The 26,037-nt window shown below is 49.7% G+C and overlaps 1 protein-coding gene across 5 annotated transcripts; it reads left to right on the top strand.

Moving 5' to 3' along the window:
• The first annotated feature begins 178 nt into the window (after window positions 1-178).
• PDPR (pyruvate dehydrogenase phosphatase regulatory subunit) lies at window positions 179-25,869 on the top strand. 5 transcript variants are annotated; one of them, XR_014618818.1, is made up of 18 exons: window positions 179-569; window positions 3,013-3,146; window positions 4,069-4,150; window positions 4,239-4,402; window positions 5,383-5,504; window positions 6,519-6,636; window positions 7,945-8,094; window positions 10,911-11,103; window positions 12,597-12,721; window positions 14,367-14,522; window positions 14,622-14,755; window positions 15,144-15,292; window positions 16,608-16,720; window positions 17,088-17,182; window positions 17,804-17,893; window positions 18,148-18,330; window positions 19,216-20,189; window positions 25,114-25,869. XR_014618818.1 is itself a non-coding variant. In XM_084294502.1 (17 exons), exons 1-17 carry the CDS (start codon window positions 340-342, stop codon window positions 19,618-19,620), a joined length of 2,643 nt encoding a protein of 880 aa, XP_084150628.1. In that variant the 5' UTR covers window positions 179-339; the 3' UTR covers window positions 19,621-25,869. The 5 variants fall into 5 exon arrangements, 3 of the variants coding, with proteins under 3 accessions (XP_084150628.1, XP_084150629.1, XP_084150630.1); XR_014618819.1 differs by having other exon boundaries at window positions 25,035-25,869; XM_084294502.1 differs by having other exon boundaries at window positions 19,216-25,869.
• Window positions 25,870-26,037: the final 168 nt, after the last annotated feature.

Here is a 26,037-nt window from a genome sequence, read left to right as displayed (position 1 = left end):
GGGGCGTGGTCGTGTGGTTGGTGGGCGGGGTTATGCAAATAGGAGGTGCGAAACTAACGCGACTGGTGGGCGGTGTTATGCAAATAGGGGGCGGGGTTAAATGTAAGTAACTCCGCCCCCTTCGCCCCGTGCCGGGCCGTGCCTCACGACCCCGGCCGCCTGTCGCGCCGCGTCCCGCCTGCCGTAAAGCGCGGCGGCCGCCTGCCGTCAAGCGCGGAAGGTCAGCGGCGTCTCCGCCGCCCGCTGCGGGGCCGTGAGGGGGCCGCGGGGCCCGGTGCCGCCCCCCCCGCTCCCCGCTCCCCTCCCGCCCCTTCCCCGGCCTCCCCCGCCGCCGCTGCCATGTTCCTGCGGCTGCTGTCCGACGTGCGGTGGCGCCCGGCCGCCTCCCGCTGGAGCGGGGCCGCCCGCTGCCCGCGGAGCACCTCAGCGGCCTCCGAGGCGCCGCCGCCGGCCCCGCTGCCGGGCCAGGCGCAGGTGGTGGTGTGCGGCGGAGGCGTGGTGGGCGCCTCGGTGGCCTACCACCTCGCCAAGCTGGGCTGGAGGGACGTGGTGCTGCTGGAGCAGGGCAGGTAGGGGCTGCGGGCTGCAGCGGGGCGGGCCTGGAGGCGTTTCTCCGGGTGTTTCTGTCATTTCTGTAGCAGTTTCTGTCATTTCCGTGTTTATTTCTGTCATTTCTGCCTCTTTGCTGAGTGCCGCAGCCGTGGTGGGTTCAGACAGACCGTCGCTGGCGGAGCTTGGTGCTGCTTCACGGCACAGGGCCGTGGGCAGCCCCGCACTGCCCGGGGTGAAGTAGAGAAACGCAGGGGAAATTAATTGGTGTGTTGGCAATCAAAATATATCCATGCAGGGAGAAGCAGAAATGTTAGAAGAACAGCTTTCCTTTTCTTCGGGCCTGTCCTCAGCTTTGTTCCTGCCCTGCACAGCCTTCTGCCCCCTCCTTTCCTCACAGGGGAGCCGGGGGATTCACGGTGGCTTCTCCCTCTCCTGCTTTTGCCCTGGTTCCTCCTGGTCCCCTGCAGGCTCTGCCCCAGGCTGCAGCCCTCCAGGGAAACCTGCTGCAGCTGCCCAGGGGCTGCAGTTCCTCTGGAAGTATCCATCTGCTCTGTTGTGAGACCTTCCTCGGGCTGCAGCAAATGCCTGCTCCAGCACCTGGACCTTCTTCTCCACCTTCTCCCTGCCTTTGGGGTTTCCTCATCTCTTCCTTGTTTACTTTTTGCTCCTCCTCCATCTCTCTGGCGTTTGTTGCCCATGAGTTGCCTTCCTAGAGGTGCTGCTGAGGGCCCAGCAGTGCCCTGTGGGTGTCTCTCTGGGGGCTGGCTGGAAGTGGGGCCGTCCCATGCCAGACCCAGCTGGCTTCTTCTCACAGGGGCCACCCCTGCTACCAAACCCTGATGTTTTGGGGTGTTTTGGTAATGCACAGTGCAAAGACAAAGCCTTCGTGCAAGACGTGAGGTCACAAACTACGGATGTGAAATCTGAGCGTTTTTGGTTTTGTTTCTCCCACTAAGCTTGTGCTTGGCCACTGTTACAGTGCCACCAAGTTCTCAGCTGACCCCTAGGCAGAGAAGCAGGGGATATTTTCTTCACCTAAACTTCTCTCTGCAGACTCCCAGCCATGAATGTTGAAGTTACTTGCGTGTAGGCATGGGAAACGGTGGAGTCAACGAAGGTGCTCTTGTTTTTTTATACATTTGTGTGTATTTGAAGGGGGTTTCGATTTACCTCCTGCCCATCTGCACAGATCTGAGCCCCAGAGGTCAGGACAGCTGCCGGTAGGGGTGGCCCAAGAGGCAGCAGCTCCAGCCACATCTGTCGGTGCTTTACTCACAGGTAATGATGTGAAACGCGGCGTGGCTTGGAGAGATGGCAGAGCACGTCGGTCTTGTTGGGAGCTGACTGCCCAGCCCGTGCCTGTTCGGGTTTTTGGTTTGGAAGTGCTTTTTTTGGTGCCTTCATTAAGTATTTTGGGACCTTGGCACCACGCAGTGGGGCTGGAAGCTCAGAGCTTCCAGGAGCAGGGAGCTCCGGCTGCTTGGCGTCGCCTGGCTGGGAAGCACCAGGCTCTTGGCAGCTGCCAGCAGAGGGAATTCTCCCTCGGAGGTTTCCGAGCTCAATCCACACACGTGTGCCCACAGAAAAACACCGCTGCGTTTCCAGGAGCAGTTTAGGATTGTGGTGAGCCCGCTTAAAGCCCCGCTGCAGCAGTTTTGGCTGCGGCTGTAGGGGTGTAGCAAGGGGAATGCCTTACGCAGCTGGTGCTCGTGTTGGGTTTCCTGAGGGCGTGCTGCGAGGCCAGAGGTCAGCGGGTGGAGCAGCGCGGGGTGGCTTGAGCAGCAGGGAAGGTGGCCACGAGTGGCGTGGAAGCAGTGGGAGAGAAATGCTTAAATGTAACCCTGCTGCTGAGCTTTTTATAGGGCTCGCTGTGGAAGCCCTTCCCCAGGTAGCTAGGTGGGCAGTGCCTGAAGGGCAGATGAAAAAGGGGAAGAAATGTGCATCTACATAGCTGCTGCACGCTAAAAGGGACTTGGTGCAAGCTGCAAAGGTGCAGGGCTCAAAGGAATCCAAGTTAATTTTGCTCTGAGGGAAACCCGGCTTTGGAGAAAGAAGCAATCAGGTAGGCAGCTTGGCTTGCTAATTTTTTTTTAAGTGCTTTCTTCGAAAGATGCGAGCGGTTAGGACAAGTTAGAGAGAAGTGGGTTTGGAACAGAAGGTTTTTCCAAAAGCGAGGTAAAGCAGAAGCATCCCTGCTGTTGTGTTACCCCTGCATCAGCCACCGTACGGCTCTGGGGCTTCTCACATGCAGCAGGCTTCTCCCGAGGGGCTCAACTGATTTTCAAGTTGTCTGTGGTGGTATTTACAGCTGGACAAAGGGAGCAGTCATGGTCTGATGGGCACGGGGGCAGCGGGTGGGTGTTTTGTGCCATCAGAAACCTCTGGGGCAGCCTCCTGGGGAGCCGTGCTGGCTTCCCTGCCCGTCAGCTGCCTGAGGCCTTCTTTCAACTTACCTTGCAGGCTGGCTGCCGGTACCACCCGCTTCTGTGCGGGCATCGTGAGCACCGCCAGGCACGTGTCCATCGAGCTGAAGATGGCAGACTACTCCAACAAGCTGTACCAGCAGCTGGAGCAAGAGACGGGCGTGCAGACAGGTACTGGGGGGTGAGCACCGGGTAACCTTTGGGAGGTCGGGTCGAAGTGCTGGCCCTGAAGTAAGTGTCTTGAGCGCTGGTGGCTCCTGCTCAAAACAAAATAACGGATTTGGACAGAATTAGATGCAAAAGAGCATCAGTGATCTGACTGGAGGGTTGGGAGGAAGGGTGTCAGGTGCTCAGACCTGCCTGTGAGCTGCTGTCTGTAGCTTGGACAAACATAGGGGATTTTTGTTCACAAGGGCACTAAAAAGAGACGAGAGCAAGTGACCCATTTTCTGCACTGTTTCGCTTCTCAGAAATGCAAAAAGCTTCACAGCAGCTCTAAAGCCCAGGCAAAGCAAGATATTTTACTCTAGTGTCTCCCTGGAAATACTGTGTTGAAATTCCCCCTCTCCCTCCGAAACGCTCAGGCATGTGCCTGGGATGAAGAACTTGAGCACGGAAAGTTTGCTGCTGGCAAAGACTTGTGATACACATCAAACTCAACACGGATTAATAAAAGTGCCTGTAATTAAGGTTACTATTAAACTATTACAGGTGGTGGAGTCACAAAATGTCGTCCTTTAGTTGTTGAGGTTTTATTTTTCTGTGTATTTGTTTCTCATTTTCACCTTTTTGCCAGTAACCTCTCTCTCTTTTAATAGATACCATGTGTAGGCTCTGTTTTATAAGCACAAGTAAATGCAGTGCAAAGGAGAGTTAGGGCCCAAGTCAAAATTGAAGTGCTCTTTGGAAAAGTTGACTAATGCAATTTTTGATAACTGGCTGATAAATGTTTAAAGTTACGTGGGGATCTGGGGTTTCCTGGCTCTTGAGTAGTGGAAGCACCGGGTCTGCGATTAATTAAAGCAACGGGTCTGAAATTAAAAGGAATTCAAGCTCCTGTCCAAATCTGACTTGACTTTGGTGATTGTCACAGGGTACATGAAGACAGGCTCTATATCACTGGCTCAGACTCAGGACCGACTAATCTCTCTGAAACGCATTGCTTCATCGCTGAAGTACGTATAAGCAGGAAATAAAACCCATTTTAAGTTTCCATCAGCTCTCCTGCAATGCTAACGACATTTTCTTTGTGTTCTGTGGCAGTGTAATGGGGATCCCGTGTGAAATTATCACCCCGAAGCAAGTGGCGCAGCTTCACCCGCTTATCAACATCCACGACCTTGTGGGGGCCATGTATGTGCCAGAAGATGCACTCGTGTCCTCTGCCAACGTCAGTCTGGCTCTGGCAACTGCTGCCTCACGGAATGGTACGAGATTTTTGTCTCCTGGTGCTCCCCTGCCTGATAGTTACCTTCTTCCCAGTAAAGGAAGTGATGGCTTGCATCTGTTTGGGGATCTTAGCTAAGTGCTGAAGGCCAAAAGTTGGTTGTTTCTACATGGTTTGTATTCTTTGAAATAATTTTTTTCTCAATAATCAGGCTGATTTTTTTTTTCACATACTGATTTTTTTTTCACATACTGAATCTTTAGGGGACTGATGTGATGGATCAAGCACCAGTTTGTTGTACTTGCTAGTTACATATTTCTCTGAATAAGCACACACTGCTTCATCAGAAATACAGCCCTTCATAGCACCTGGCTCAAAATCACACATCGAAAGAGTTTTAATTATCTGAAGTGAAAAGATCTGACTGGCTCCTTGTGGAATACTTCATTAGGCATACATGTTTTGGAAGTGAAGTAGTAAATGCTGTTCGTGTAGCACTTTGGCAGACTGGAGCGGTCTAAAAGTTACTTTGATAACGGAGGTGAGGTACACGAAGGATGAAAGTTTATCAGGCTGGAAGAAGCTATTGAGGAAGATACCGCTTTTAGTTTCTTTTTGTCCAGCTTTATTTTGCTTACTGCTAATTTATTTTTCCACAAAATAACTGATTTCCTGTGAAAGAAGCAGTCTTGCAATCTACAACAACAGACTTGATCACGTAAAGGCATTGTAATTGAGAGAAATCTGTGGTTTACACTTTTTTTTTCCATATTGTTGATACTGGGGTCTACCTGCCATCCAGAAGTGGGGAAAAAATACTGTGATTCTTCATAAACTTATCACTTACATAATGAAGAATTTGTATGTATGCTGTTTTACAGGATTTCCCTTCAGAATGGTCGCACAAAACGTAGAAACTTTTGTCTTTATGAGAAAATTAGCTTTTAAGTTGAGCTTAAGGGCTTGATGTTAGTAGCTGTAGAACAAAGGCTTGTTTTGCACCGACTTTGTCCCCTTCAGGCGTCCAGATTCACGAACGGACGAGCGTCAGTCACGTCTTGATCCAGAAGGGCCGTGTGACTGGAGTTGAGACCGACAGAGGGAAGATTCAGTGCCAGTACTTTGTCAACTGTGCTGGCCAGGTAGGATTATTCAAACTTGTCTTTCTTTTTCCCTTTGGTTAGGATGCAGCTGTGCTATTAAAGGAAATCTTTAAGGGAATTCCAGAAAGAAAAACGAGAAAAAGAACGGTGCTTTCTTTCTGCCAGACTAGGCAAGCCTCTTGCTAGTCCACAACAGTTTGTCCCAAAGAATGTTGTTTTAGATCAGACTGCCAGAACAGGATAATAGTAGTCCCCCACCTGACTTCTTGCATGTTGTATGCTAAAGAAACTCTTGCGGTCCCCCTTTTTTAGTGTTGTCTCTCTTCATCTCTGAAAAACCTCTGCTTTAAATTGCTGAGTTACAGCTGCTTGGGTATAGGATTCTAAAAACATTTCCTTTATTAGAAAAATGAATGAACACGTGCTCTTTCTTCATTTTCATTTTATTTGACTTTACTGTGGTTCGTGCTTTGGCTTGCTTTACTGGAGTAGCTCCAAGTCAGAGCAGCAGGGCCCTGAGGGAGGACAGCGGAGGTGGCTGTGTGCTCAGCACAAAGGCTGGGGGAGCCCTGTAGCTTGCTGCTGCACCGCTGGGCGTGGGGTCTCATGGTGGGCTCACCCTCCTGACACACACAAAAAAGTCACTTTCTGCTTTTTTTTATCTTTCTATTATTGCTTCTCCACCATGCAGATCCACCTGACAGCCGCTGTTGCTCAGTGTGGGGCCCTGGCAGCACCACAGGCACCTTGGCTGTGGCACGTGAATCTTATTTTTCTTTCGTGTTTTATGTTGATGCTTCCTAGGCTTGAGCCAGGGTTCTGCTTTTCTAGACATTACATGGGGAACACAAAAACAGTCTTTGCCCCAGATAGCTCAAATTCTAAGAAAGCAGAAAACAAATGTCTTTGTTTAAAGTTTAGGGCACTGAACCACGTCTTTGGCCTTTTTGAAAGCAGACCCACAGAGATGATCGGTTTGCATGCCTTTCTCCTGCCTTTCTCATTTGAATAAGTTTTCTTCTTTTACATCCTGGTTTTGTTTTGTAATTGCAGTGGGCCTACGAGTTGGGCCACTCTGGGGACGAACCAGTCAGCATCCCGCTCCACGCCTGCGAGCACTTCTACCTCCTGACACATCCTTTGAAGGAACCTCTGGCAAGCAGCGTACCAAGTAAGGGTTCTTCAGCTTTTTTTCCACTTTCCTCGATGAATTACATCCTCCTTTCCAAGGTGCCTTGTGTTATGACAAAACAGCCGACTAAGGACTATCACTTCTCAGCTCGATTGCAATTGTGAAGTGTGTTCTAGCTGAATTGCTTTGAATATCCTCTTTCAATGGTATCTGTTTCCTTACTGTGGGGAAAGCTTTTGCTGCAGGAATTGATTTCCAGAGCTTGTCAGCAGAGCAGGTGAACGACCTTGGCTCTAGCTTGGCTAGCTGCTGTGCCTGAGACTTGGATTGTTGCGGCTGTGGGCTGGAGAGGGTGCTAGCCTTGGCACTGTGTTTTCCTTGCAGGCTGCTGTCCCCAAATGGCCCATCTATTCCTTTCCTCCAACTGAAGCTAAGGCTTTACAATGGCATTTACATGTCTATGAGCTGTAGGGGCAACCCAAGCACTTGAGGTAATTGCTCCTCCCCCATGTTCTGGCTTTTGGATCTCTTCAATAAAAGCTCTTCTGTTTGAAAACTGTGGTGGGGAAGTAGGGAGCTTTGCTTATTTATTCTGTCTTTAGTAAGAGTTTCTGCTTCTAGGGAGTCATATATATGTTCTCCAAGGAATGCAGCTCTCTCACTGGACTCTCTGCTTCACTTTTACTTTTCTAGAGCAACTTAAATGTATATATGTTCACAGCTCTTCTGTACATGGGGAAAAAATCACTCTGAAACATGTCAGGTGCAGTCTAAGTGCTCCAAGTTGGCACTGCCACCAGAAGAAGCAATCCTGACCTGACTGCTTGCCCTCACCCCATTGCTGCCCGCTGTCGTTGTGCTGGTGGCCTGCAGCAGGCTGGTTCAGTGACCCACCCCCGTTAATTTGAACTGTTTTAATACATGAAGGGAAAGATGGGGAGGGCAGGACGTCTCTTGGTCTGGTCCTGGGTGCACTCCCAGTGGATTTAAGCCAGCGTAACAGCCTGCTGGTGCCACCAGGGATGCAAATCCTTGTGTCTTCCTGCTCCTGATGCTGCTGTCCTGCTGGTTGTGGTGACCTTTAGATTCTCCTCAGTTTCTTGTGCTGCCCAGAAGTTAGCCTGCATGGCTGAGATGGGAATCGATGCTGATTTAGGCATCTAAACCAGCACACTGGGGGCCACGTGAGGACCAGAAACAGCATAAAAGTGTGGGCTGGGGGGACTGAAATGGTCCTTGGTGTGGGCTGCTAGCTTGGCAGCAGAGCCTGTCACTGGTGCCTGTGAGATGGCCGGAGGTCGCTGCCCCTTCTCACCTCCTTTCCCACCTCTTTTCTTTCCTCTGCAGCTATCGTAGACCCCGATGGCAGGATCTACATCCGCAACTGGCAGGGCGGCATCCTCTCGGGAGGCTTTGAGAAAAACCCCAAGCCTCTTTTCACGGAGGGACGGAACCAGCTGGAGATTCAGAACCTCCAGGAAGATTGGGATCATTTTGGTATGTTGGGGGGGAGATGCCCGCAGCAATAAAGCACGTGGCTTCAGCAGAAGGCAGACAGGCTGTTAGAGACCAGCTAGCGTCTCTCTGCCTCTCTCTGACAGGTGTGAGAAGGGTGAATGTTCTCTCAAATTCATTAATTTCTTCATTTGTCAGTAATTTGCATGAAACCACTTAACCAAGGACTACGTCAACATCTTTGCAGTGTTTAAAAACACCCGCTAACCTTTAGCTTGTATTTATTTCCTCCAGCGCAGTGGCGTACTGCATGAACTTTCCAACGCTCTTCTCCCCCTGCGTTTGATTTCAGGCTGTCAGCACCACGTGCTGCTCCTCTTGTGACTGTAGATCAGCACTCCTGACCCGCCATGCAGCTGTGGCATTTTGTTTCTGTGGCTCCTTTCAGCACTGCCTGCCAAGTGCATTTCCAGTGGAGGAAATCATGAGCAGAAATCATGAGCAGAACTCACTGGTGCTGCTTCCCAGACTCCATCCATCCCACCATCAGCAGTGTGGTGGCTTGGTCCTTTCCAGATGTTCTTTCTCTTCCTATATTATTTGTTTCTGGTTCAATATTCTGTATAAATCTTTTTATATGGAGGGATCTTTCTGTAGGAAAGAATATAGCATGGCCTCCAGGTCCCATTTTTTCCCTCTCATATGCCTCGTAAGTTCTGTGCGCCTTCGATTCCCCTTTTATCTGAGGGAACCGGTTCTGCCCTGTGTCAGAGCTCTTTGCTTCCCCCATGAACACATCTCTGCCTGTGTCTCCAGGCTCAGTGAGACTCCCTGCTGTCTTTCTGCAGCAGTAGCGTGTTCATCCAGCTGCTCCCCTGGCTGAACTGATTTAGTTTTTGTGTCTGAGAGATGATATATGGGTTTCATAAACAATTAAGATGGGGTGGAGGCAGGATGGGCTGCAGCTCTGTGCTGGCTTACGGCAGAAGTTTTTTAGACCTGCAGATGACCGCGGACTTGATTGAAAAGCAGCTTCCCTAACGAGCTGCTCACGCGTTGCACCCACCTCCTCTTTGGTCTTCCAGATCCTGCTGGAATGGCAAAGCCCTGCTTGCTGGCACCTGCAAACTGCCCAGGTTTCGGAAGCAGCTGCACGCTAAGTTCCAGCGTTACCTTTTTATCACTTCAAACGTGCAGAGTAGCTGAGCAGGCAGAGCTTACTCAGCCAATATTTGATCCTCTTCTAGGGCTGCAGTTCCTGGGCTCACGTGTTCCTGCTCTGATCTCTCTGATTGGAACACCTTTAGAGTTTAAAATAGCCTGTACTGTTGCAGAAATGTTGGGCTGGATGTAAGAACAAGTCTAGAACTGAGCCCTCTTTTTATCAGTAGGAAAAAAGAAGCCTGTAACAACAGGCCCTGGGGAGTTACAAGGCATCAGAAGGAGCAGTTCAGCAGGCTTCTGCTTGTGACTTCTTAGGTGACGTGGAATCTGAATATTTCAGAGCCTGTGTGTAAAACTGAGGAATGTAACTAGTGCTGAATTTTGGGGACTTTAATCTAGGGTATGGTGCAGAGGGAACTCCTGGGCAAGAAGATCAAAGTAGACAGCTTACCCTTTTATTAAAGCTCTCAAATATCAGGCTGTGAATTGCCGAAGGACCTTTCCAGCGTGACTGGGCAATAAAGTGGCAAGGAAATTCAATGAGGATAAATGTGAAGTGACGCAAGTGTGTGAGGGTGTGTCTGCTGGGGAGTGCTCTTCATTTTCACCGCACAGAACAACGGGCTTTGAGCTGACCTTGGGGTTCTCTTAGTTCTGTGAAGGTGTCAGCTCAGTAGCTGGCAAAGCAAAAATAAAGGAGTTATTAGGAAAGGAGCAGAAAATAAAATCATCACGCAGCTCCCTATCCTTGGCGTGCCAGATAAGAGGTGTTCTGCAGAGGGTGTCATCTTACTGGTGAAAGAGCGGCTAGAAGCTGATCGGGGCTTGGAGCAGCTCCCAAGAGAGGGATGACTGACTGGCAGGGATCAAAAAAAAAGAAAGAATAGATGACCAGAGGGAGGTAAACAGAGGTCTAGGAAATGTTGAGTGAGATCCCACTCTAGATAGGGATCTCCTGTTCTCTGCTGCTTCCATTGTGCCAGCTGGGGGCCATCAAAAAGTTAATTGAGTTTAAGTTTCAAACTCAGTGATTCCTCTCACCACAAGTACTGGATGTGTGGATATCTCCTTGGCAGCCTTGCAAGGTGTTCTCAGGAGTTTTGGGGAAGACTGGTCGAGTCCTTGGAAAAGAGATCCACTAAGGGTTGCTATTTAGTAAACACTGTTTACCAGTTAGTAAATATTATTTTTATTTGGTAAATACCAGCTAGCATTTATTAAATATTATTTTTGTGTTTAGCAAATACCAGTTAGTATTTGGTAAATACCACTTAGTATTTAGGGAAAACCTCCTGGGGTTTAGGAAAACTGCTGAAGGTAAGCAGAGGCTGGCAGGATGTGTGGGGCCAGTGTCATACAGATTTGTCTGTTCTTACTCCTCGCTAGGTATCCATTCCTTGCTGCTTTCCCTAGCAAAGCTGAACACGTTTCCACTGGGGAAGGCGTCACTGGCCTGAATCAGCTGCAGACTCAGACCTTCACCACTGGTCTGAATCAGTGGGGCTGCTTTTATGGTGTGCTGTGTGAAAAATGGTGATCCATTTTGAGTAGTTTGAGGTTTTCTGTTCTGCCAGCACACTGTTCAGCCAGCGAATGTGTTCCCTTCTGTTCCGACACCAGCACGCTCTCTGCTTTGATGCTGAAGTGCTTTGAGATTGAAAGCCTTGACTTTTTGTCTTTTGTCTCCATCCCAGAGCCGCTCCTGAGTTCCCTTCTGCGCAGGATGCCGGATTTGGAGGCCCTGCAGATCATGCAGCTCGTGAACTGCCCGGAGTCCTTCACGCCAGACATGCGGTGTATCATGGGCGAGTCGCCCACGGTGCGCGGCTACTTCGTCCTGGCTGGCATGAACTCGGCTGGTATCTCTTATGGTGGGGGAGCAGGCAAGTAAGTGGTTTATCACCGTTCGGTGTGTAAGTAAGGTTTTAACCAAGAAAAAAGACTGCTCAGATGAGTCTTCTGTGTGACATGTTCTGGTCAGTATTTGTCATCTCCCCTCTGCTACCAACAGAGGACGCTTTTGTCTCCAGCTTGAGTCCCAGGGAAGAGCAGTCCTGTGTGTGCTCCAGCTCTGTGCTGGATTCTTCTCCTACCCTGCACATCTCAGTCACCAGCAGCCTGCTGGGGATCGAAGGAGCTCCCTGAGGACTAACTGGTCCAAACTTTCTTCTACCTGGAAGAGAGAAAAGCTTAACAAAGCACACAGTCCCTCATCTTCTCTGCTCCACGATCCCTTTAATTTATTATTTGGCTGAAGTCTTTAGAGCATTCAAGCTGACACAACAATTAATTTCTCCAAAAGAGAGTGAATCTAAAGCAGATAAAGCACCATGTGTGTGATGCCAGGTGCTGCCAATACAGTTAAATACTGTCCTCTGCCAGTGAGCTAGGGATGTAGCCACTTCCCAGTACGCTCCAATTCCTGTGTTAATGCAAATACTTTGACAGGCATGTAAGTGTGATCCCAGCAGCAAAGTTGCTTGCAAAATGATCATCGCTTTCTCTGATTGCCATTTGGTTTTGGCAACCCAGCATCCCTTCTGCTGTACAGCCTTCTTAGCAAGCTGCTCATTTTTCATGGCAAGTGTTAGTATCTGCACTTGTTTCCATTAGTTTCTGTCTATCTAATAATTTAACTCAGCAGAGAAGGAAATGGTGATTTTTCTTTGTCATAAATAACATGGAAGTACAGAGAATCTTTGCAGTAAGGTTATTTGAGAATCAAAATCACTTCTGAGGGTAAAACGTTATTTGACTGTTTGTTGCTACAGCCTCAAAATAAGCAGCTTAGCTTGCTAATGTAACTTTTAATGATCAGTCTCAAACCCCTTTGTTTTTCTGTTTACTGACTGTGAACAGATCCTTCTGCTCTGCTTTTGTCTGAGCTGCCTTTGTCCTTTAGCTCTGGAGCATGCCTTCCTCCTTCACTGCTAGAAGTGTAGCTAAACATAACTTGGCTGGTCCCTCGTGCTGAAATGAACGCTGTCACTGATGGTTTGTGGCTGAGCCTACACCAGGTACTGAAAAACGACAAAGCAGTCAGCTTCCTAACTCCAACCTAAATGTGCTCAGCACTCCTTTGTGTGGGGTAGGCTGAGTGTCAGCCAGGCTGCCTGTCCAGTCCCTGGCTTTGTTGACCATGTGTCCTGCTGCCCTGTGTGTTTTATCCTAATGGGAAATGAGTAATTTGGAAAGCTGCTGGATGGGTTTTATAATGGGAAAGCCTTCCAGATTCAGCTAGTGTTCGGAATACCATGTTAGTTCTGTTTTTTCCCTGCTGCGAGGAGTTCTCATGTCCAAATTGCCTTGCTTATGACTTCAAAGCTAAACTCTTTAAGACACTGACTGACTTCTTGGTTTTTCTTTACTGCTTCCATCAGGTACCTGGCAGAGTGGATGGTAAATGGTTATCCGTCAGAAAATGTCTGGCCTCTGGACTTGAAACGCTTTGGTACTCTGCAGAGCAGTCGCACCTTCCTCCGTCACCGTGTGATGGAAGTAATGCGTAAGTGAGGTCTCTGCGTGCAGTGCTCACCAGGATGTCCAAGACTTGCTCTTTGCTGTGCTGTCTGTCCTCTGTCAACTGTCACAACCCTGAGAAACATCGTCCTTCCCCCTGGCCTCCCCTGGGACAAGGCAGTTCCTTCCCAGAAGAAGGCAAAGGCTGGCTGCTTTGTTAGCAGCATTCCTGCCAGCTTTTCTGAAAGAGATGCTGTTGGTAGGGTGCTCTTTCCTATTTATTTATGTTCCCATAAGGAGGAGGTTTGTGTGTATCTGTGTAGGACTCCAGCCTAATAAAACAATACCAAGATCTTAACAAGAAATACTACACTGTATCAAACACTGTTATTGTTTGCACATCAGTGTAGCGTGAAAATGCCATCACTTCTGACGTAGCAGTATGTGATCTAGTTATCTTATGCCATTCAAGAAGTCTTGGTAGAACATATTCTGCTTTCTCTTGCCCGAGTTGGTGATAAATGCCTTGCAGAATAGATCTTAGATGCCATTGTTCCTGTGTAAAGCCGTGCATAATTTCCTCCTGTTGTTTGATTATCTGTCCTGAGATAATGTGGACAATTCTTTCTTTTAAATTTCAAATAGAAGCGTAAGTTGCAAAAGAAGAGCAGTTACTTGAACACCAAGTCTAAACTAAAAACGTGTTCAGGTGAAAGCAGAGAAGTTGGGTAAAGCTTTGATTCTAGGTATATTCAGGAAATAAAAACCTTACACTTTGACCTTTCTTCCCTGAAAAATCAGTTTGTACTCTTGGCATTATTCTAGAGTGTCTTTCCAATATAGATCGTGATTCTAGAGGTTTAGATAGCTAAGGAATCAGTCTAATTTTTACAAGATAAATACTGTATTCATTTTTTCTGGTGTTACATTCCCACTATAATCCATTCTTCCCTCTACCTGCTCTTTCAGCAGTGCCAATACCAGGTAACGACAATAAAATCATTACTTAGGAGGCAAAGACAAACAGAATTGTTCAGTAAGAAATATTAGGCTATCTCAGCATCAGTTTTAAGTAATTTGTGCCCTATGTAGAAGCTTAACATTTGTAAAGAAGCATCCTTGAGTTCTACTCCCTGCTGGCAACCAGGGAGAATGCTAAACATTCATTAGGGTAACTTGTTTTCTAAATTAGAGTATTATGGAATGGCTGAAAAGGTATAGGAGACATTTGGAAGAGCTTCAGTAATTAGAAAAAGCTGAGCTGCCAGTGTTTAAGGAGGTGGTGGATGATCCTTGTGGCTGTGGGCTCCCTACCCCGCTACTGGTATTGTCTAAATGATCAGTGTCTGATGCAGTGTGCTGTCAGGGAAAAACCATGCATAATTAATGCTAGTCAGCATGGCTGCATGGAAAATAGAGAGTTTGGGTAAGTTATGTTGACAGTATTGTCATGAGACCATGAGTATCTACAAATATAAGTGTTCTGTGCAAATCTTGTTGCTCTGATTTAGTGTAGCTATAAATGGATCAAAAGAGATTTGCTGATTTCAAAAAATGGAGAAGTCAGAACTGTCTTGAGGGAATTTCATTGGTGGTTGGGGTGTAGTAAGAATGCATATCTGTAATCTGGAGTAAAATCCAAGGTAAAAATCACTACTTAACCTAATAACGTATCTCTGTGACCACTGCAGCCCTCATGTGTGATCTGAAGGTTCCCCGCTGGGACTTCCAGACCGGCAGACAGCTGCGCACCTCCCCGCTCTATGACCGTCTGGATGCCCAGGGGGCCAGGTGGATGGAGAAGCACGGGTTTGAGAGAGTCAAATACTTTGTCCCACCTGGGAAAGGTGAGACTGCATTTTATTCTGCCTAGTGCGTCCAGATTGATGTATTAGATTGTAGTTCATTTGGTTTATCAGTTGCCCTTTGACTCTTCCTTGCGTTAGATCTGCTGGATTTGGATCAGAGCAAAACCTTTTACAAGCCGGACTGGTTTGATATCGTGGGTTCAGAAGTCAAGTGCTGTAAGGAAGCAGTTTGTGTCATTGACATGTCATCTTTCACCAAGTTTGAAATAAGTGTAAGTACCCAGGAGGTGGCAAGGCATCACCTTGCAGAGGTGGTCTTTATTTTCTGTTGGCTGCATTCAAACTCCTCCAAGTCCTGTTGAGGGATAGATAGAGAAATTAGGCTGTACGGCCAGATTCAGGCTGCAACAAATATTTGCCTGAGATTGCCTTTTGTCTGTTGAGGGCCCACTTCATAGAAATACCAGTTTAGTCTGTAAATAGGATTTGACCTTCGGCACTGTGTGACCGTTGTCTCTTATTAAGCTTGAGACGTTTGTGTCCCTATCAATGTGAATTGAAAGAATTTGGGTCAGGACGTTGATGCAGTCTTAAACTGCCCCAGTTAATTTGTGTCGCTCAGACAGCTCATCTGCCTGCTCTCCCTTTCAATTCCCATAGTCCACGGGAGACCAGGCGCTGGAGAGTCTGCAATACCTCTTCTCAAACGACCTGGATGTGCCAGTTGGGCACGTTGTGCATACCGGCATGCTCAATGAGAAAGGAGGTTATGAGAATGACTGCAGCATTGCACGGCTGAGCAAACGCAGGTAGGTGTGCAGACTGCATCTTTATCAGCAGCCTCTGAGAACCTCTTAATGAAGAACATAAATTCCACCCCCACGCCCTGTAAGGAAAAAGGAAAAGTCTCCATTCTACACTCATCCCTAATTCTGTAGCTCAAACGAGAGGGAGCTCCCAAACTTATCTGTGGTCCCTACATCAGTAAGTACAGGTTTCTACAAAATGTTTGGCCTTCAGATGTTGAGTTTCTCAATTGAAAGACAAATTTGTTTTTGGCAAATTTGTTCCGGTCATTACTTTATTGCTTAAGTATTCGTTTAAAGAGCAAACTAAACATGTTTGCTCACTGGCTCCTGACCAGTCTTTTCATCGGAGTACCGTGCTGAAACATTTCTTTTTCAGTGTTTCAACTTGCCTTGTGGTGTCATTACTCGAGTTCTCAGCTCTGCACTCACCCGGGGTTCTTTCTTATGCTCTCTGGTGCAAACTGACATGATCACAGGATCTCATCCTTAGACTAAGCAACTTGGGTTCTGTTTGGCATTTAATTAGAAAAAAACCCTCGTGTTTAAAAACTATTTCACGGGTATGTCCCGGCCAAGTGTTGGATTCATTTCCCTAGACCATTTTCTATGTATGCTGTCCTTGTATTGGTGTGAGAGCATTCTTCTCTGCTGCTCTTATAATTAGAAGCAGCTTTTCATTCTCTTCTTCTTCCATCTGCATTCATGTGCTGTTTAAAAGCATTGTCTGCCTCTGTGTGAAACTGGTAGCTTTCCTCCTTGTTAATCACTGCTGCAGATATTATCTCTGTCAATAATGTACTTCAACTCGCAGTCAGCATGAAAGAGACTAGCTTGTTTTCACATATCAAGTGGAGTTCTGTTTTCGGAAACTGGTAATAATAACCACCATTGTGTAGGGAAAGAGTTTGACTGAAACAAGAAACTGCTTTGAGAATGAAGCACTCTTCTGACCGTCAAGAGTAGCCAGAATCACTGGTCTCAAAGAGCTGCAAATACAGTCTGCAAAATGACTCTGACTTTGGGGCTACCTTGTGAACTTCCTGCAGAGCTGCCCGCATTCTGCTTCTGGTCCTTCTGCTGCCTTCTTGTCCCCAGGCTGCTGGTAATGCTCGCAGGCTGAGGTTTCCTGTCCTGACAGATGTGGTGGTGTTGATCCAGAGACATCAGTCGTGGTTTTTGTAAACCGGCTTATTTTGGTCTGGTGTTATCTTGGAAGCTGCTGAATGGCTCCAGTAGTTTGCGGACAAAGAATGAACTGAATCATCCTGTGCCTGTCAAGTTTCATTGTTTCTTGGTTTTGATTTTTCTCTTCCAGCTTCTTCATGATTTCCCCCACTGACCAGCAAGTCCACTGCTGGGCCTGGCTGAAGAACCGCTTGCCTAACGACAGCAACCTGACCATGGAAGATGTGACCTGGAAGTACACAGGTAGGAAATCACTGAAAGCAGGCCTTGTTCTACAGCCTGAAGTCACAAATGGTGTCTTGTGCTGCGTGCCAATCAATCGTTTAAGCTCTCCAGAGTGGCGGCTGGGTCTCTTTTCCAAACAGTTGGATGAAAGCAGCAATTCAGACTGCCTTCTAGCAAGCCGGGAGCTGGGAGGCAGCTTTCCTTTCACACGGACTGTCAGGAGACAGCCTGATGACACAACCTGTTCTTTCAGTGAACTTTAAGACTTTCCACAGCTCCTAACTTCCCAAAGAGAAACAGAAATCATTTAGTTCATATATGCAAGTTAGACAGCAGGTAAGACCTCTCTGGTCTCATCCTAATGGTGTTACCTTCCTCTCCTTAGCTCTGAACCTGATAGGCCCTCGTGCTGTGGATGTCTTGTCAGAGTTGTCGTATGCCCCCATAACTCCAGAACACTTTCCCTCTCTCTTTTGCAAGGTGAGTGGCTGTGCTTCCTCCTCGCTCTGCTAGGTTTTTTGAAGCATGCGTGGAGGAAGGGGAAGAACGATGTTTTGGGTGGCTAGAGGTGAAGTTATGTATAGATGCACTGCAGTAGCTGAGCTAGATTAGTCATGTACTCGTTAGGCTCACTTTGTTACCTACATTTCTTTGGATTCTACTTGCTGAATTTATAGGTAAATACGAATCTGTTTTCAGTATTCTGCTTGCTGTAGGCTTGGCATGTTTGATGTAATCAGTTAAGAAAGCATCGATCTGAGGGGCAGCTGGGATCAGTGTCTCTGGAGTCTGTCTCCTGTCATGGTGAAAGGCTGGGAAGGTAGCTGCAGTTCAGCTCCCCTCCCGTCTTGTATTTAGAACACGAGCCTTTGTCCTGACCTAGTTCGAAGGCTTATCACCAAGTGATTGAGAAGCCTGGATATTGGGTACTGCAGTCTGGATTTTTACACAAATTTCCTCAGAAGCATGTGCCAGTGGTGAACTGCCTGAGGAAGGGGAAGAGGGCCGACGGGTGTGGATTGCATTATGTATTACTGTGTTCCTCCTGGATCTCTGTGCTGTGTTCCAGTTTGGATGTTTTCACCCCCTCTGATTCTGCAGGAGATGAGCGTGGGCTATGCTAACGGCATCCGTGTGATGAGTATCACTCACACAGGAGAACCTGGATTCATGCTTTATATTCCCATAGAGGTAAGAGTACGTGATAGCCTCAGCTCATTAAAACAGCTGCTTGCATGCATAATCAGGAACACTTTCCATGCTGACTCAGGGTCACAAAGTGTCTGTTTTATACCAGCGGAGTTTCCCTGCTCTGCCTGGTGCTCCAGCTGGCCAGACCTCGTGCGCCAGAGGCTGGGCACAGTAACATCAGCGGTGGTGTGTCAGATGCTGCCACTCTTTCCCAGTGTTTTTCTGCAGCTCTGTGTCTCACCCTCCCTTTGCAGTACGCCCTCCACGTGTACAACGAGGTGATGAACATGGGCCAGAAGTACGGCATCCGCAACGCCGGTTACTACGCGCTCCGCAGCCTGCGCATCGAGAAGTTCTTTGCCTTCTGGGGCCAGGATCTGGACGCCTTTACCACTCCTATGGAGTGTGGACGCGAGTTCCAGGTCAAGCTGGATAAGGTACGGTGGGAGGCTGAAACCTCCTGCAGCAGGGGGTACGGGTGGGAGAGGTGAAAACGCTGCCACGGATGTGTCACTCTTCTGATGGAGCTGTGAGTGCATAGCTATAACCCGTGTCCTTGTGCTTTGTAAAGAAATATTTGTGGTAGAAATACCAAAAATATTCTGCCCTCCTCCCTGGGCAGCACTCCCAGCGATTTATGTGGTGTCCTGCTTTAGAGCAGGGTGCTGGGTACCTTACAGGTGCTCAGTGCTCAGGTTTCTTTATCCCAGCTGCTTTCCTGGTCTGCTGAAGCAAATGCCACCTGGTGCGCAGGCTGGCTTTTAATGAAGTTAAAAACATATGAGGACAGACAGGGACAGGAGCTCTCCGTGCTGTTCTGTTTCAGTGTATTTGTACTGTATTTGTACGAGCTGTATCCTGCTTGGTTGCGGTGACAGGTGCCATCTCTGCCACTTGCTTGTTACCTTCTTTCTTATGTATTTGTACGAGCCAAAACAAATGCTTGTATGAGATAAGTCAGAGAGGAAAATGCGCTGATGAGGGACAAAAATTAGATATGTGGCTATGTTTTCTCTGGTTTATGAAATGTGGTAGACTTCTGGGACCAGACAAGTGGTGAAAACTACAGTGGTTTTCACTGTGGTAAAAACTAGAATGAATTTAAGGGTCCGCTTCACAAATATTTTGAATTTGTTAATACATTTAGCATCTGGAACAACAAACGTGACAAGAAACTTTTGTCTGAGCCGGGCTTTCTGTGCACAGAAGCAGCCTGCCCTGCTGACTTCCAAGCTCCCCTTGACCTTGTGCTGGAAGTTTGTCTGTTAAAGCTCAGCAGGTGCCGTGCTCCTTCATCAGCTGATGCTTCCTTCCCTCCCCAGGGAATGCAGTTCGTCGGCCAGGAAGCGCTGCTGGAACAGAAGCAGAACGGCGTGTACAAGCGCTTTACCATGTTCATCCTCGAGGACCACGACACGGACATGGACCTCTGGCCCTGGTGGGGCGAGCCCATCTTCCGCAACGGCCGCTACGTGGGCAAGACCACCAGCAGCGCCTACAGCTACACGCTGGAGCGCCACGTCTGCCTGGGCTTCGTGCACCACTTCGACGAGAAGACGGGCGAGGAGCTGGTGGTGACGACCGACTTCATCAACCAGGGCGAGTACGAGATCGACATCGCCGGGCAGCGCTTCCAGGCCAAAGCCAAGCTCTACCCCTTCAGCTCCCTCTTCACGCAGCGGCGCCGCAAGGACGAGGTGGAACTGAGCGGCTACCAGAGGGAGTAGAGCTGAGCACACCCCCGCTCCTCATCCCAGGCTGGAGTCTCCTGCCACCATCTCCCAGTCCTCTCTCCTCACCCCGCGTATTTCTTTCTCTTCCTTTCTCATCTCGCCACTTTTAAACTTTTTTCCAGCGTGTTACATTTTGTATATTTTAAAACTTTTAACTCTCGAGCTTTCTCAACCCTGCCCGTCTCCCTCCTTCAGCCCTTCGCTTGCCAGGCTCCCCAGTGCCACGGTGGGTGAAGGGGAACTCCTTCACGGGAAGGAACTTCCAACACGGGAAGGGTCCAGGAGACCTCCTGCGGACTGCAGCCCTTCTCTGGCCCCTTGGCTGAAGGCTGGGACTTCCCCTTGCTCCCCACAAACCACTTTGTAGAGGGGTCGGTGCGTTGGTGCGCGCAGCAATAGTCTGATCAGCTACCTCACTGGCACAAGGCGAAGCGCCGCGTGAGCAGCAGCGAGCGGACAGGTTTGGGTTATCACCCAGCTTGTTCACCATTTATCCACCTTTTTTCCCTACCAGGGAGTCGAGTAGGCTTAACCATCAGATCCCTGGGGTGACAGTAGTGCTGGTAAGTTTTTTTGGTGTTGTTCCCGTTGGATTTTTTTTTTTTTGCCTGGGGTCGCTGAAGCTAGACGGCCTTCTATAAATACAGCCGAAGAGCAGCATGTGTGTTTGACTTCAGTAAAGGAACGGGGTTGGGTTTTTTATTAGCAAAAATACCGATTTCTAACAAGGGCAGATGTTAGTGTTTAATGTTCATAGCACTGTTGAAATGCTGCTTCTGTTTCAGCTGCACAGTGTACAGTCTGTGTGAATATTCCTTCACTTTCCTTTGTGTGTGTGGCTCCATCAGGCTTGTCTGGCAGGGTTTCATGTAAAACCTGTGTGTGTTTATGGAACTTGAGCAGCAGGAGGGGATGATATCTTGTGGTTTTGGCTGACTTCGGTTGCTCCAAAACTAGAGGAAAACCCCGCAGCGCTCATCTCACCTGTGGGGCTGGGACGACCCCGAGAAACACGGGGGATTCTGGTGGTGACAGCAGCTCAGCAGCTCCTGCAGGACTCCAGCAAGGTGTCTTCTGTTCTCTCCTCAAATCTGTTGCACTTCTCTTTGTAGTACCTCACCTGAAGGGAGTGAAAGAGGGAGTTCGGGGCTGTGGAAGTTGGGTTCCGAATTGCTTCAGGTGGTTCAGGGGCTTCACCCCTTCTCGGGGTGTCAGTGTGCTCCGATTCAAGCACTGATGCTGAAGAAAATGGGGAGTGCTGAGTTGTACCGCACGGATTTACGCCCTTCCCTTCCCAATGTGAGCACAATCAGAACCGAAGCCGTTCTCTGTTTACTGGAAGGAGACCTGCTGGGTGTTTTCTCTGCCTCTGGCACCCACACGCTCATCATCGTCTTCCCGCTGCTGCTGATGCCAGCGTCCCTGGGGAGTTTAATCACAGCCTTGCACGGAGGCCAGCCCTGGCAGCATGGGGATCGCTTTGTAATCCAGAACCTCGTGGGGCATTTTCTTTTCCACTTAACTGGTGAGCATCAGTAGTGTAAATACGAGCTCGAAACCTCTGCAAGTTGTTGCTTTGGGTTTGTTTTCTGCTGCTTTAGTTGCTTGAGGTCGTGTCTTTGCTCTGCCAGCTCGTGATGGAGATGTTCTCAGCGCACAAAAGGAACTGGATGGCCCTAAGGCAAGAAGCGCGGAGGGAAGAACCTTTACACCTTAAAAACAAGTTGTCAGAGCAAGTTTTCCCATTCAGGGAGATGCAGAAGCTGTGAAACAGTCGTGGAGAATCGGGGCAGGGCATAGGATGAAGGGAGGAGGAAGGATTCAAGCTAGTGGGCTAGGAGCTTGGACGTAGATGTTGCTTCTTTGAGCGTGCTCTCCTTTGTAAACGATGAATTCCTTTGTAGCATCTGGCCTCTTTAGGGATTTCAAACTAAACTTGAAATGGACGTGCAAAAATTCCCCAGGCTTTCCAAATCCCTGGGTGCTGCTCTCCGAATTGAAGTTGTGCCTGGTGTATTAGGATAAAGGAATGAAATGAAAGGGTGATGAGACACCAACAAACTAACATCAGTCCTTTTGTGCATGGAGAGATGTCGTGATCCCACTGTGCCCGTTCTGGATGCACGTAGCAAGGAGGACCTCTACCCTACTGGCATGTTACCTGAAAATCATGCACTGGGGCTCTCGAGGAGGATGCCTGTGCCACGTGTTGTCGCTGGAGGGACATGAGAGGCTTCCCTGGGAGGACACCAAGTGACACGAAGTGCTAGCTGAGGCAGGCTGAAGTACTGAAAGCAGCTGCTGGAGAGCTCTCAGCTAAACCACTCGCTCTGGCGAATTATAATTAGTTCAGAGTGAACCAAAAGGTCAGCAGCGTGTGTCCTTTCGGTGCTGAAGCATCACTTCAGTTGCAGCCAGGTTATATTCCTCCTTGTGTTTTTTTTTTTCCCCTATTTTATAGGTTCCCCTTCACTCCTCAGATAACTTGTGATACGGTTTTCTCTTCCCGCAGCAGTCCTGACAACAAAAATGGTGTTTTGTGAGCTCCTTCTGCCGTTATGACTGCTCAGGTTTATTTTGTGTCTAGATCTATCGGTAACCAGGAGCAGAGAACAAGAATAAACGTGCATCGTGCGGGAGGTACGGCAGTGCTCTGCAGCGGCAGGCTGCTGGTGGGGGCTGCTGGCAGCTGGCAGTCCTGCGGCTCGCAGCTGCCTGCTCCTGCTCTCCCGGTGACGAGTTCTGGTTCTTTCGTGTCTGAACCTGGAGGCTTCAGCTGCTGCTCGAGATTAGTCTGTGACTTCTGGCAGGGATTTCTGGCCGTACCCCGAGTCGTCTGTCTTCTCCAGCTCGGGTGGCAGCCGAGGGGACAGCTGGATGGCAGCTTTTAGGACAGGGCCAGATGCTGGGGCTGAGCGAGGGGCTTCTAGCGTGCTGCTTTCTTGCAGGGCATGAAGCAGGGGTGCAAGGCTCCTCCTGATGGCTGCAAGGAGGGTGCTTGAAAACGAAGAACAAAACCAACTGAAGAGTCACCACCTCCAGTACAACTTGAGATTAGAAAACTGGACGTCAGACCTGTGGAAGCTGCTGAGACACGAGCTTAATACCCACAGTGCCGGATGGTGCAGGCTGTAAGATCACATGCCGTGCTTTGCTGAGAAAGGGGATTTGTTCATGTTCAGCGTGGTAGGACTGCGAGGCAGGGATGGGAAACACTGAGCCAGCACCCTCTTGTGAAGGGGATGGGGGCCTGTGCTGGGCAGCAGCAGGAGGAGCAGCAGCAGGACGGGGCGCACACCATGTGTGGTGGTCGCAGCAGTGTCTGGTGTCCGAGTCTCGCTTCTCCTACGTGAGCAGCCCTGCAGGTTTCCTCCATCCAGGCACCTTTGCCAAGACTGAGGCTTGAAGGGAGGTTGGCTGGAGTTTGGTATGAGAAAGGAATTCATCCTTTTTGGCTGAAATATGGAGGTGGAGCATAACCCGCCTTAGGATAACCGTGTTACCCGTCAGTGATGACCATTAAATGTGCACGTGGCACTTGTAGGTGTGCTTTTTCTTCCCCAGAAAGCCATATTTGCATGGGATTGCTGACAGAGTGCTGCATCCACCCTGCTGTGCAGTGTCCCTGGAGGCCAGGAAGGTGCCACTTGGCCGAGGAGCACGGGGAGCAGGCGCCAGAGGCAGCGCTTTGTGGGCAGCCCGCTCCAGCTCCCCTCAATGACTTCTCCAGGCGTGCTACGTGGCCTTACCCTTGTGTCCTTGCCTAAGCTCTCGTATTTTTTAGTCCCCGAGGGGGTGCTGAAACGCTGGAGTAAAACTGGTGTTAGAGGAGAGGGACTCGATTGTTTGGTGGCCTGAGGTTAAAATCAAAGCTGCGCATTCGGAAACGTTTTCTGTTCCAGGAGCGTGTGCTGTGGTGATTTTTCACCTCTATCTTTGCCGGGCTTTATTCCTCCTCGTCTGCTCCGTGCTGACACCGGTGTCTGGATCTGATGGGCTGTGCTGGGGCAGTTGTTGCTCCTCTGTTAGTGGTGAGGAGCAGAGGCCGCGTGCCTGCATCTCCAGGTCTTGCTGTAAGCCTGGGTTCGTGTTCCCCCTTCCCCTGCTGTATTCAGGCTGCCGCAGGTCTCGTTGCTGTTCCCCTGACACCCCCAGCTTGAGTGCTGGGACCTCTCGTCCGCAGCCTTCCTCTCTTCACCCTGCCCAGCGCCTCATCGCCCGAGCCAGCTTTGCTCCAGATCTGTCTCTTTGCATCAATTTCAGCTCTGCAGCTTCGAGGCGCTGCCACCGCTTTGCCTCCCGCGGGCTTGTGGCTCTGCCTGGAGCTGCCTTCGCTCTGGGACTACAGCCCCGTCCCCTGCAAGCCTCTTCTTGGGGCCTGGAGGACTCATTGTGCAGGAATCTGGACTGAGAGCCAGATGAGGTGAAAAATAACACTATTTTTTTAATCCTATCCTCCGTTTAGAGCAGTGCAAGCTCCAGGCGGAGCCAGGGCAGCATTAGCTAAGAACCAAGCAGCAGGGCATGGTTCCCAACATCACTTCTTTCCCCCCGCTGCTTCTCCTTCAGGTGGAGGAAGCCGTGCCCTGATGGAGGTGGTGGGGAGCGTGTATGGGGTTGCCCAAAACTCTCGTTTCTCCCTGGCGTGTTCCTGCAGGCAGCGGCTAACCATGCTGGTGCAGCGCTCACCTGGGGCTGCCCGTAGCCTTCCAGCACGCTTTAACCAAAACGTTTACATTTTGAGAAGAAATGTCCAAAAAAATAAAAGCAGTTTTCCATGTTTGGAAAAGAAATTGCTTGCAAGGGCAGAGGCCTTGCTTGTTTCAAACAGAACGCTGCTGCTGGTGGAGTCCAGCAAAAACTTCATCACCTTCGGGTTTGTCTTCCCAAACGTTTTTATTGTCATACTTGATCGCCTTGATTTTTTTTTTTATTTTTATTTTTTTGCCCACATCGGGATGCTTTTTTTGTGTTAAGCTACCATTTCTGTAAGTGTTTGTTAGGGCTGGTTGCTGCTTTTTTTTTTTTGTTGCTGTTGTTTTTAATGCGCAGGCAGGAAACGGGGCGTGGGGGAGAAGGGATTCACGTCACCAGACGACTCCAAGCTGTCTCTGAAAAGCAGTTGGGAATTTTCTTTGCACTTTACACTTTTCCTTAAACGTTGTGATTGTAGCGTGCTTAGAGCCCTCAGCGAGTGCATTTGAGGGAGGGGAAAAAACAAATCTTTACATATTTGTAAATGCCTTAAGGCTTTTTGGCTAGGGGTTTGTGCACTGCCCGTGCGTGCCGCTCCGTTTCTTGCTGTGCTCGGGGCGCACGGGGCAGGCTGGGAGAGCCTTGGCAGAGCCTCGGCGCCTGTTCCTCTTTCTCCAGAAGTGGGTTTATTCAGGATGTTGCTCGTGCTGTAGCAGGTTCGAGGGTTTCTCAGTGCTGGAGACCTCGTTTGTGCTCAGATGGCCGAGACTCCTCATCTCCTGCTCGTCCCAGGGCTGCGCTGCTGGTGGCGGGATGGCTTCCGAGCTGGCGTCGCCTCGGTTTGGGCACCCTGCCCGGTCCGAGCGAGGCATCTCCGTGAGGAGGAGTGGTGATTTATAACAGAAGAGGCTCTGGGGGACGGTGCTGGTTCATATTTATTGCTTTGGCCCAGCTGGTGACAGCTGACCCTCCCACGCACGTGCTTGACGCCGGCTGCGCCCGCCAGCAGCGTGGTTACCCGGCGGCCACCACCGACGGACACTCCGCTTCGCACGGACAGCAACAAGCCCTGAACCCTCCAGCTGCTAGAACCCGAGGCAAGTTCACTTCGAGTCCCCGCTCTAACCAAGAAAACCCTTTCTAGTGCCTTATGCTTGTGAATGTCGTGCAATGGACGTGGCTGAGGCGGCCCAGGCGAGGTTTCCCCCGACCGCTGCGCCCGTCGCAGGGCAACCAGCGGCTGGATCCCGGCAGCGTGGTGACACTTCCCACTCCCTTCAGCCGTGGGGTTTGTGAAACATCCCCCCGGGGTCTGCCTCGGAGGGGTTTGGGGGAGGCAGAGGGGTTCTGAGGGCTGCGCCCAGCTGTGGGGTGAGGGGCGGCGGTTCCCCAGCGCACACAGAGGGGTGAGCTCGCTGCTCGCCTCCGAGGCCGTGTTATTTCGTGTGCTGTATTTATATCGTGCTTCACTTCATTTAATTTTTTTTGGTTGGCTTCAACGTTGCTGGGTTTGTATATTAATAAAGAGGCGTTTTAACTACTCCCGAATCGGGCGCTTTGTTACACGAGAGCCTTCTGTTACCCGTCAGCATCCAAACCCCTTGGTCCTCGGGTGGCTTCCCGGGGGGACGTGTGGTGGTCCCCACCTCCAGGGGCTGTGAGGGGAGCTGGGGGCTGGGGCTGGGGCTGGAGGAAACCCCTGGGGCGCGTGGTGCA

This window comes from Netta rufina, assembly GCF_964035555.1.
Source record: "Netta rufina genome assembly, chromosome: 13".
NCBI lineage: Eukaryota > Metazoa > Chordata > Aves > Anseriformes > Anatidae > Netta > Netta rufina.
Note: the sequence above shows the minus strand (reverse complement) of the source record. Positions and strands in the feature narration are given on the sequence as shown.